Here is a 12,557-nt window from a genome sequence, read left to right as displayed (position 1 = left end):
GCCAATATTTTGATCAAAATATGATCCTGTAAGATTTCCATTCAAAAGGGGACTCTCTAGAAAAACCTCTGGAACACTGTTTTGTTGTTGTTGCTGTTCTTTTTAAAGGTATGTTTAAGTACTGGATAACTTATGAAGCTTAAAGGAGGTATTAAAGAAGAGAAATTAGAATGACAGGTTTAGTTATAGATGCAAATCAGTCTTAGGCAAATGGATTGAGATTCTTATGTGGTATTTAGTGAACTAAAAAAGAATATTAATTTTTCTTGAAGATTTTCATATAAAGGCAGTTAATAAAAAATATAATGTTCCTTTGTCCTTGTCACTGGTGTCAGAACATGTTCAAGGGATATTGGTGGTGAGGCCAAGTAAAACTGCTGTTGTAAGTTGAGTCATGATAACATTTTATCTAGGCAATGGATAACATTTTATTATTCAAGGAAAACAATGTGACAATATCCAGCTGAAGAATATGATTAGTTATGGTCATATACCCCTGAATTTTCTTTTTTGTGTCATGTTCCTAAAATTTGCAGTGGAATTTATGACTAAAATGAGCATTTCACTAAAACCATCTTACTATCTGACCATTTTGGTATTACCCAGCCCTAGAACAGCTGTGTTTGTCAGAATAGAAAATGATTATGGTTTCCAAGTGAAAAGCTCTCCTTGAATATAATATTGCTTTTTCAGTGATGTTTTGGCATTAGATAAATGGCCTTTCATTCTGTGAAAACAACATAAGGTACCTTTCTGCATCTCTGAGGGTTTAATAAATATATTACAGGTTTGTAGGTATATTTGCAGATTTGAAAAATACTGGTTTACCCGTCCTGTTAATAAAGTTATAAAAACCGTGTAGAAAACATTATTAAAATATGTCCTGGTTTTATTGCTGAATATTAACAACGTTAATTTGTGAGTATGCGTTGCTTGATAAGCAAATGTAAATTGGAAATTCTGTTGCTTTAAAAAGTAAAGAAGATTAATTAAATGGTTTTTTTTCCTAGTCTATATCATTAAAATCAAATAGGAATGGTTTTGTTTGGGCTCCTTTTAACAAATATAGTCCCTTAATTTTTAACAATTGTTGCCTGGTGCAGGGAAACCAGCCAAAGCCACAATCAGCCAAGTACATAAATGTTCAACTTTATGTGTGTAGACTGTGGAATTTATTTGGGTTGCTTGTGTGCTTAAGGTACTTCAGTGCATCACTGAATGATTGCCTAGGTGAAGACTGTCAGGATAGTCTCATATTGTGACATTTGGCACCAGTATGCTGCATGATCTGCATATATCTCCTTGTGTACTTCTTCCCATGGCTTTTATGTGGGTTATGCAAAGACAAAGCCTCTAGGAATTAATTTAAGCATTTTACATTTCTGTCGCAGGGAGGAAATCATAGGCACATGTTTACTCATTCAAACAAGTATGTTCTGTTACCCTAATCAAATACAGAAGCATTTTCACTTATCAAATTCACTTGCATTAAGCTTCATTTTTTTTCTTGTAATATTTGGAGGTGCCATTGGAGAATACAGAAAATAGCTATGCTGTTGTATTACAGTGCTCAGTTTCTGAAAATGAAAGAGGAATTTAGTGCTGGTGACTCATGATACAATCTAATTAATTCCCTGAAAAGAATTTCTCAGTGGGTACTTATGCAGTTCTCAGAGATGAGATAGTTTTGATAGAGACAGCTGAAGAATTCCAGAGAAGCCTTTGCAATTATCTCTGCTGTTACAACTTGATAGAAGTACTTCAGCAAAGGTCTCTCTGGAGCCTGCAACAGGATCATGTTGTAACTGATGTCATGAATAGGACACTCTTGTTCCATAATTGTCAGAGTAAGGCCACATAAGATAACAGACTGTTCAGGTGATAAAGGCAGGAAAGAAAATACATTTCAGCATAACCTTCTGAGTGGGAGCTGAAGAATGGCTGGACTTCTCCCTTTGTGGGAAAATGAAAAAAAGAACAGCATACAATTAATATTTTTGCTTAAGGAAGTGCAGCTAAAGTGCAGTATCCCTGTATGAAAGTGCTTACGCAGTGTTCACTTGTTCACAAGGGAGAATTCTGTGAATTCAGTGCACTGCATGTAGTGTAATAGAGCAGATCAGTTAACCAAATTTTTAAATAATTCATTTACATACATATACCTCTGTCTGGGTTTGAGCAAATTCTGCAGATGTGACTTCATCAGAACTTATTATTTTTCTGCTAAATATCTCCAAGATTCAACATACTTAATTTTGTTCTTTTTTTATTCAATTTTATGTAATTCTTTTTTAAATGTCACATTTTTACTATATGTTTGATGCACATTATTCTATTGCTTTAATTCATGCTGTGTTTTTCCCAATAATCTAAATTTCATGGGGTATCCAGCTGTGGTTGCTTAGTACCAACAAAGAATGATTGCTTTGAAAAACGTGACTTGGATATTACTCGTTGGCTAGTGTTCACAAAATTAAAGTGCAAATGTGCATTCTTTGTATAAGTGCTTGGTAACATACTCTTCTAATATTTGAAATGAACTTAGACTCCCTGAATTACCCAAGATTTTTAGAACTAAAGAATAATGTATGAATTTAGGAACTTTAAGCTGAAATGAAACTATACTCACTTGCTTAAGAGCCCCTTTGATTGTGGATATCCTTAGGCTTCTATTTGACAGAGAACTGTAAAATATGTTCAACATTTAAAAGGAGAAAAACCACAATCTATGTGCTGCTTTTATTATGCTCGCAGTCCTAAAAGAAAATCCTTCTTTGTATGTTTCATGAAGAAAAGATATATTTTGACCAGTACTTAAAACACATTAGCCAAAAATTGGAAGTTCTTTTGTGTTCTTAGATGATTCTGATGAGGTAGTGTATTCCTGACTTGACTGTATGCAACAGGTATGGCTCTGGCTTATTTAGTGAGGGACCGTTTCAGGGTCAAAGTATAAAAGGGGGACTGAGATTTTTAAGGATCTGCCAGGGGAGTGCAATGAATATTTTGTGTTGGACATTGCTGCTGAAGAACAGGCTAATTCCCATGTTCAGTTTATTCTTCGTAACAGGTTGCAGAAACCATCAGTTTGAGGTAGGTGTGTGGGAAACACTAGCTAAAAGAACTGAAAGTCTGCAGATCTGAGTGGCATCCACCTGCACCTTCTGAGGGTGACAGATACAGAGCTGCAGAACTTCTGACAGTGGGATGTAGACTATCCTAACAAATGGTTGCTGTGCCAGAGAATTGCTTGGGAACTGTAGGCTAGTGAGTTTACTTCCTTCTCCAGTGAGATGGGGACTCCACAGGGTATAAAGAGTGAGATAACTGAGCGCATGGGTTAATATGTTGATCTTGCACTACTGCAAAGGGGAATTCGTTCTTACTATTCAGCTGGAGTTCTTGAGGGGAGAGTGAGAAGACAATAGATTTTTAAAAAGTTTTTGACAACACAGGTCACCTATAGGGTGAATTTCAGGGGAAATTATTCAAGGAAATAACTATTTAATATGTGCATACTGTGACTGATTGATTAAAAACCACCATCAGGTATATACTAGTAGACATGAAATTTTGTATATTGATTCTCATCTTAAATCAGGAGGTCTTTATAAAAGAATGATGCCTTTGTGTGGACCTGTATGTGGTCTGAGTCTTGCTTTAATCAGTGAAAAGGAAGGTGATTATAAGAACTTGATAACAATAGCTCTAACAGTAGGAATAAAATTTAGTGTAATTGAGGCAGAAGATAGAGTAATTCACATTTCTCTTAGCTAGAGAAAAGGTAACCTTAATCTTGAATTGCAGGTTTATCAGCACACAAAAAATAACTTTAGACCTTCTGTTTGTGTCCCTCTATATTTGAAAAATAAGTGGTGTTATTACATATTAATCAAGACTGATTTTGAACTGACTACTGCACAATAGAAGAAAGTTAATAAATCACCTGTATTTAGTGCTGTTTTTGGTTTTGTTTGTTTGATGGAAGAAGAAGCAAAATGGATGAGTGGAGGTTTTGTGGACAACTGATGTATTAGATTTCTGTTTTAGAACCTCAGTTATGTGTTTTTTTGCTGGTAGTCCAGTGTTCCTCTCCTCAGCATCTCACTCCCTGCATACACCTTGGATATCATGGGGATGTTTTTCTTACCAGAATCCTTCCTGATTTTAATTTTTGCATCACAAAAGTATTTTTATGAACTAAATCAAACAGCTTTAATTCCTGAAGAAGGGTGGCAAGGTGGACATTTAGCGAAGAAGAGATAAATTGAGGTCTGCGTAATTGCTATGATTGATACTTGGTGTTATGTGACATAAATTGATAGGTAAGCCTGCAAGATGCTGTATCTTGCCTTCACAAACTCGAGGAGGTGAATTTCCACTGTTTACTTTCTCATATTTTTCAATGTTGTTTTGTAATTTACAGGGTAAAATATCTTCAGAGAGATTGATGTCATCTCACTTGATACGTTCACCATGTAGACACCTGCAACTAAGTAGACTCCCATCCCCCTGTATCATCAGTGAAGATAAACAGTGGTTGAGATTTATCTGTCCTATTTTAGATGCATGTCTTTGGATGAATCAGGACAGACTGAAGTGGTTGCTTCTCTCTCCTTTGCCTTTAAAGGAAGTGTAGGCAACTGCCTTAGCTGTGTACAACTGAGTAAGCACCACTTAGCTACAATGTAGGTATTTGTGCTGAGATGAATCTCCATCCAATGGTTAAAACAAAAACAACGAAGCACATAAAAACGCAAATAAAAAGAGAAAGAAGTTGATATTGCAGGAAAAAATGAAAAATTTTATAGGAAGGAGGATAGAAGAGCTGTGTGTTTTCCAGGTCAGCCTATTATGATCTCTTTTCCTTCCCTCACTCTAATGCATTTACAGAACAATCGATTATTTTGCCCTTACAAAAAGTCAGCTGTAGTTCACGGTTTCTATTTTGTGTTGCTGACATTTTTCTCTCAGGGGAACTTTCTAGAATAATAAAATAATTTTTGATTATTCAAAGGATAATGCTGAAGGAGTTTCTATCTTATTTGTGTCTCTTCACATAAGGCCTCTTGTCCCTGTCTGCTGACTTCTATATTGTTTCCTTCCCTGCAACTGTTTGACCAGTTCTTTATTTCAAGTGCTCTTCTTTGTTATCTGTTCAGTGTAGAGCATCTACCTTCAGCTAGCAATCACTCTGCCCTCTCTCCAGGGCCTTCTGTTGAATCCCTACTCTTGCTAGTCTTCTTGTGTAAAAGTGTGGCATGTAGAATAAAGCAAGACACAATTTTTGTTATTTCACTGTATTTACAAAAGGATCACCCCAGTTTTGTACTTCCACAGTTCAGGAGTTCCCTCAGAATGGAGAATCAATCTCTGTATGGCCTTTTTGGACAGTTGAATTCATCTCTCACTGCACTTTAGATGTCTGAGGCACAGATGTGTACATGTGGGCTAGTCACTCAAGCCTGCTTTTGGAGTGAGTTACAAGGGATGGGTGCTTTTGGAGTACAATTCCCCTGACCTGAGGTTTACTTTAAGATTAGATAAAGTATATCCAGAGGTGACTTGTAAAGCCCAGTGAATGTAAGGGAAGTCTAAACAACTGAAGTGCTGCAGATACCAGTGTTGGATCAAGTGTATCACTTCCTGTGTGGCTCTGTAGCATACACAGAGTAGTAGTAGTAGTAGTGGTAGTTTGTTGTAGTAGTTTGTAGTAGTATTCATGTTTTAGTGGGTACATACTTAAGACTTAATTTTTTTCCTGTTAAATAAGATTCCATTTGGTACTATCACTTTTATTAAAATAATTTACAAGATGCAAGCTGCAAGTAAAACAATTAATTAAGGAATTAAAGTATAACAAAATTGAGACATTCAATAAGTCATATAATTAAATTGACTTACAGTAATTGTGATCTGTAATGACGTAAGAGGATCAAGATGTAGGAATGGGTCTTTAGAAATTAGTTAAAACTAATCTGGGATCAAGGATGCAATCGCATTATTTTATGCTGGCATGGAGAGAATTAGACTGCATGGAGAGAATTAGACTGAATACCTTAGTATTTTGTAGATTTCAAAGACATCTTCAGTTTACATACTGAAAGGAATTCTACTCCTAATTTTGGTTATGGATTGTCTTTTCCATGTTGTGAGTGTACAAGTTTCTTCAGGGGAAGAAAGTGCATAAACTTCCATCCCTTCAGGCAGTGTTGGCTCAGTGTCCATGAGTGAGCCTTTTCCCAAAAGCACATTGCAAAAAATAGCTGTATGCACCTGATTTCCACGGAGTAGCCAACATATTCTATTTTTCTTTCCTATAGCAGTGGAGTCACAATGCTGAGGCTGAGAAAGCTTCACCTGTATCATAGGTTATATGAGGAGTGTGGTGGGTGATCTTTGGCAAGTGATTTCACTAGGGTGTGCCACAGTTTCCTTTTAATTTGAAGAATATCGGCATTAAGCTTAGAGAGCACTTGTGAGATCTGCTAATGAGCAATGCTTCACCAGGCCCAGGTAGTGCCATTAATCATTGGATGAATAACTAGTGTATTTGTCTGGGTAGACACATTAAGATAGGGTACAATGGCTTAAGGCGAGTCAGATTTTACACTAGGAACTAGGTATGTTTTTTGAATAGGGAAGAATTGCTTTCCACTAGACCTCTTAAACCAATGTGCTTTACCTCTTGACAAGGTACTGAGTCATCCACTGCCTGGAGGAAAGCACTTAAATCATCAATAAACAGTCATTCTGCCCATTAGGAGAGGCAAGTTCGCTTCTCAAGACATCCTGTGCTGTTGCTCTGTTGGACAAAGGTTGGCAGAGCAGAAGTGGCTCTGAGAATGAAGTGGGGAGCAGGCTCCTTGCATGTCAGGGTGCTGAGAGAGTGATGTTGATAGGCTCCAAAGGGCATCTCCTACAGCAGGACAGATTTGTTGGGATTTTTCTGTAGGTTTAGGTCTAGGTCAGAGAAGCTTTCAGAAGGTATGGCAGCATAAGTCCTCCAGGCTCCATCTACTTTGCTGCTTGCCAGGCAGAGAGGCAGTGGGAATGTCAGCATGTTGGGCCATTCAGATGACCCCAAAAGCTATGTATTCTGTTTTTCCTGTAACTGAACTTACTGCACGTACCTTCTTCACCTCCCACTGTCCTCTGTTTAGGGTCATTTTCCAAGCTCCTCCTTTTAGTAAGCCACTCTTCTTTATGCCAGTTATTCTCTATACCTCTTGCTTTTTATCCTTCTGCCTGCAAACCTGTTCTGCCTCCTCCCTGGTCAGAGTGCCAGTGTTTACTGCCTTATCCTGCTCTGTTTCCCAGAACTGTGAACATGTTGAGAGCTTCTGCTTTTCTTATGAATGTATCAATGTTCTCTGTTCTGCCCACTGTTAAAAGTTCAGGAAAGGTGAAATGAATTTCATCCCATTTCTTTTCCCTCCACACTGAGGGCTTCATTTGCTCCTGTTTCTTCTCCCATCACTCCAAGACATGTTTTCCCCTCTTAAGGTTCTCTTGCATTTTGAATCCATTTCCTTCCTGAAACAAGCCAAGAAAGTATTTGCTTTCCTTGAGAGGGGAAGATGGCAGAACTGTGACAAGCCTAGTGTTCTGCAAGCTGTAAGTAGGTTTTTTGGGTTTCCTGAAGGTAATTAATTGTTAGAAAGTACTTCTAAAGTAGCTGTGAAAAGAGATCTGTCTTGAGAGAATAGTCCTGCCTTTGTGCCTCGACTCTCCCTTCAGTCTTTGCTTGCTGTTTTATTTTGATGGCTATATAATGGCCAGCTATAGTCCATCCAACATGTGCCTCAATGGTACCTGTGAGGGGAATTCTATAATTTCTTTACATGTACATGATAGTTCTTGGTCTCTGGATAGAATAAAAGACTCTATGGGCAAGATTATATGATATGACTCAGTAGAGTCAAGGTGCTTTTGTTACTATGTGAAACGGAAACTTAAGAAAGAAACCAGGGCATCCTGGAACACTAAATAGTGAGGAGGAAAAGGGATGTTTGATGAATGGAAAAATGTCTTCTTGTTGAGGGTTTTGTCTGATGTTTTATGGGTTTTTTGTTTCTGCTACAGATGTTTTGGATTACCCTGCCCAAGTTATTTACAGAATAAGTAGGATTTATCTATTTATGAGATTAAAAAAAAACCTTCTGTTTATCTGCTTAAACAGATTTATCTGCTGTTTATCTGCTTAAATGTCTCTGAGAACCTTACTCATTCTGTTCTTCTAGTAATATAAGGGCAATAATGTTTCCTGACCTATGGTCTTGTCTGCTCAGGTAATAATCTGTTTTGAAAGGCATTATTTCCTATTCTGCTATGTGTTCCAGACATGATTTGTCTTCCAGTAAGAGTATATACCACCATAACAGCATATCCTAGTGTTAATAATGCAAATACCATGTTTTGGTTTATTTACTGTTCAATTCCTAAAAGCAGCTCAGTTACTCTGCAACCTATATGATATTTGTTATTGCTGCCTATATAAAATATTTGTGTTTTCTTACAACTTACTAATAATTTGCAAATATTTTTGATTTATGTCATTATTTCAAGTGTTGTTTATTACAGATAATCTGTTCAGTACTTAAAAATAGTCACTGTATTAAAAACATGCGTAAAATTATCTCAAAATTGGACAACAGTTAAATTTCCAAACTACCTTGAACTTTAATTTATCAGGAAAAGACATAAAGTCTTGTTTTGAAAGCTGAACCTAGTTAAATTCAAGTAAGTGAAACTAGATACCTTCCAGTTAGTAAAAAGGTGTGTAGTTTCACTGTGAGAGTAGATATTAGTTGTGGCACGTTATGTAGTACTCTGGAACATCATTCTGGTCTTGAATTTTCTAAAATGGAAAGAGAAACCATAGAGGATTTTGCCTAAATTACTGTTTGATCTCTATTAATACAGAATGTTGTAATAGTCCTTTTGGCTTTAGAATCTGCAAATTTTTGAACCTATGTAATGTTGCTCTTTTTTAAAAAAAATACTGTCTGATTGAGTGTTAATCTAATTCCTGGACCTTCATCTCTAGATGAGGTGGTTGAGTTCTAGCATCATGTTTTCTTAAAGCCTTTAATTTATGGATTTGCCATCCCAAGTGTCCTCCCTCTTGTATGGTGATCAGTACTAAGTATAACACTTAAATATTGGATTGGAAGACTGGTTGAAATTATATAGTAAAGTGGGATATTATAGCTAAATGTCACATCAGATCTGTGAAGTTATTTCTGCTTGAAACAGAGCACTTGTGCAAAGGGAAAATACACAGCAATTGTGTTTCTGAGAGTGAGCGAGGAAACACAAAAAGGATTATTAAAAAAAAAAAAAGAAGCTGCTCTTGCAAGTATCTGTCTATTTCTTGCAGTAAGAACTGAGAATTAGAATCACCTGTCTTTTAGATTTCTATGCTTTGCCTGAAGAGGAAGAGGGTAAGAACTGTTATAAGAAGAGAAAGACTGATGTACAAGTACTTACCTCTTGGCATGACAGTCTGGAAAATACCCTGACTATTAATAAGTTTTATATATATATATATATATGTATCCACATCTTATAAAATTCTTATGGAAATTATTCACTTTTAGTCACTTGATCTTAAAAGCTGTTACAAAGGGAAGTAGTATCACTGAATCCTGATGTACAATAGTGTAAGGGAGATAATAGTATTATGAATTATCACTGAGGTAGAATTGGCAACTGACACTATTTCTTTGCTCTCACTTAAAACCGAGCATTTCTGTTGAGTGCATAGAAGGGTTGGGGTCAGTCACCTGTGGAACTGACACATGGTCCAGCAGTGAGGACCATGTTTTGTTTGACCTGTGCCCAATTCAATATATGGGGCAGGATGTCAACAATATCACTTTGCCTCCTCACTTTTCCTAGTAAGCATGTGCATTATCTTACCTCTCTTTTTCATTCTAGTACAGATTGTATTAGTTACAGGTTTCAGGGATATTAGTGTTGGGTGGAAAGGCCTGTTTCTGAACATTTTTATACTGGCATTCAAAACTGGTAACTTTGTTTCTCTGTTATTTCTCATAGGGTGCAGCTCTGATTCGAATGTTGGCTAACTTTATGGGTCACTCTGTGTTTCAAATGGGCTTACAAGTAAGTAAAGGCATTTCCATCAGTTTCCATAGCAGTTTCTCTTGTTCGCTCTTTTTTGTTTTGAAGTTATATTTGCATCAATTTGTGGAAATGTTTCTTTACTTTAGGACCATCTGAGGTACCACCATGTCCCTGAAGCTGAATTTGATTGAAGATGCAGTTTCAACTATATTTCTTGGTGTATAAAATGATTGCAGTTTAACTGGCATACAGTTTTGTGTAGAGTGCTACATAAAAGCCACTTTGTCCATGTGACAACTATGTGAAGGACTAGCTAAAGAATTAGCTACTTCTCTGCGCCTGCATTTGATTGCTGGTCTAACAAATAATAACAATGTAAGCCAGCTGGAAAATAAACAGCCCTAAAAGGAATACTGCTTTTCAGATAAATATTTTTGCCATCCCTTCCTCTATAGCAAAATCCTTGAGCTTTTTTTTAACCTTTAATAAGCATGGAATGCTCTCTGCCTTAACGATGTTTTGAAAACTCACTCTGTCTTTTAAAAGAAATTTAAAGAGGTAACATTTCTATACAAAGAGAAAGAAATTCAACATGCTGATTACCAAGGATGAACTCTTTTCAGCAATAATTCAGCACAAATGAGTGTTTTGTAAACTATTTAAAAACAAACAAGCCAAAGCATAAAAAACAATGCATTCCCTCTATTCCATTGAAATCTGCTTGAGTAAATCATGTTACAGGCAGCTGTGATTGATGAATTATGTATGATGCAGCCTGCTACTTAGAAGTGTCCTTTAAAGTAAATTGATGTTCACCTGAAATACAATTATGCTAAGTTGGAAGGAGTAATCAATCTTATCTGTTCTTAGTAAGCTTTTCATTTTGAAATTTAAATAAACTACGTCTAGGATCAGGTCATTTTTTAACAGAATAATTCTACCTCTAACCAAAATAAATTGGAAGATAAAATATAAAAAAAAAAATGTAAATGAATGCATTGGTCATGTAAGAGAGGTGTTTTCCATGTAAAGGAAATGAAGGGAAACTTGCTGAGGAAATGTAGCTTTTTGGAGAGCTTACAGTACAATCAGGGCTTGTAGCATAACTTACTCATGGGACCCAGCTTGACCATTTGCTTAGTTGTAACACCAGGTCAGATCAATTAGATGAATTTCACATCCAGATTAGAACTCTTTAAATCAGAAGTTTCCTTCATAAAGTTGTGTGTATATCAAGGGTAAAACCATCATGTCATTTAAGACAGTAAGATTTCTGTCCTTAGTCCAGCAAACTCCATACTCCAGCCAGAAACTTTTGTCTGGACTGATCAATTCATAGAGGAATTCAGTAGCACTTTTTCTCAGTGGAGTATGTCACTCAGAAAGGAAAAGTTTTAGTGTGTACATTTTAAACCCTGTTTTATCTGTTCTCTTCTATGTTTGCCTGAGAAAAAACAGTCTGCAAGTTGTCCTGAAATAGACTGAAAAAAAAGTTCAGATCAAAGAATAGCTATGCAAGGATTAATCATAATTACCATAAAGTTGTAATGGAGCTTTGGTTTTTGATTTGAATGGTTTCCTATTATTTCTGCTTTTCACTGCTGTGGCTCTAAATAGAAACCATTCTGTTTGCTAATGGAAGTCTATGAAAAGTCTAACTGTGAAAATCTGACTAGTGCAAGTCTTGGCATCAGTTCAGTCAGAAGATGATGATTTTAACTAAAACCAGTTTGAAATCCAGATAGAGATTTTCCATGTGTGTGTCTTCAATCTGAACAAAATAAAACATAAAATTCATAAGTTTTTCATAAGCTACAAATTATACAGTTGGAAATACCTGTCGATCATTTAATTCTTTGTATATTGCAAATCTAACAAAATAATGCACTGTGTATTTGGGAGACTATAGCTTTGCTAATGTTAAGGGAAACCGGAGGACTAATTTACCCTTTCTGTCATGCACCAGTTTAGGCATTTTAGCTCCTTAGCTTGATTCCATCACTTGGGTTTTTGAATTAAGTTGCCTTGAATCCTGTTTTAACATGGAATTGTAATACTCAACTAAATGTCCTTTCCGCAGAATAGCAAAATTGAATATCACTACTATTTATAAATCTCTTCATATAACAGATATTCTGAAAATGCACTTGATAGTTCATTCCTCCTGTGTTGTTGTAATGACTTCCCAAGTAACTGAGTTCTAAAAGACCTCCACAGCCAGTTTTTCCAGGAGAATGTTGTGGGAAATGGTGTCAAAGGCTTTAGTAAAGTCTAGGTACATAAAATGCACAGCCTTTCCTTCATTCACAGAGCAGGTTGTAGAAGGGGGTCAGGTAGGTCACACAGGACCTTTCTTACAGCATGCTGGATGGGCCTGATGCTGTGGTTGTCTTGCATCTGCTGTGTGATGGCACTCTAGGCAATCTGCTCCAACCTTCCCTGGTACTCAGGTCAGGCTGAGTCATTCC

At 36.4% G+C, this 12,557-nt stretch overlaps 1 protein-coding gene across 1 annotated transcript in view; it reads left to right on the top strand.

Annotated features, from left to right (window-relative positions):
* The window catches only part of TRHDE (thyrotropin releasing hormone degrading enzyme), a 205,119-nt gene that overhangs the window by 104,101 nt on the left and 88,461 nt on the right, over nucleotides 1–12,557 (top strand). Inside the window, exon 7 of the mRNA XM_033057476.2 lies at nucleotides 10,063–10,128. Coding sequence (XP_032913367.1) covers nucleotides 10,063–10,128 — 66 coding nt within the window. The remainder of the gene's footprint in view (nucleotides 1–10,062; nucleotides 10,129–12,557) is intronic.

Source organism: Catharus ustulatus, chromosome 4, assembly GCF_009819885.2.
Source record: "Catharus ustulatus isolate bCatUst1 chromosome 4, bCatUst1.pri.v2, whole genome shotgun sequence".
NCBI classification, from domain to species: Eukaryota; Metazoa; Chordata; class Aves; order Passeriformes; family Turdidae; genus Catharus; species Catharus ustulatus.
Note: the sequence above shows the minus strand (reverse complement) of the source record. Positions and strands in the feature narration are given on the sequence as shown.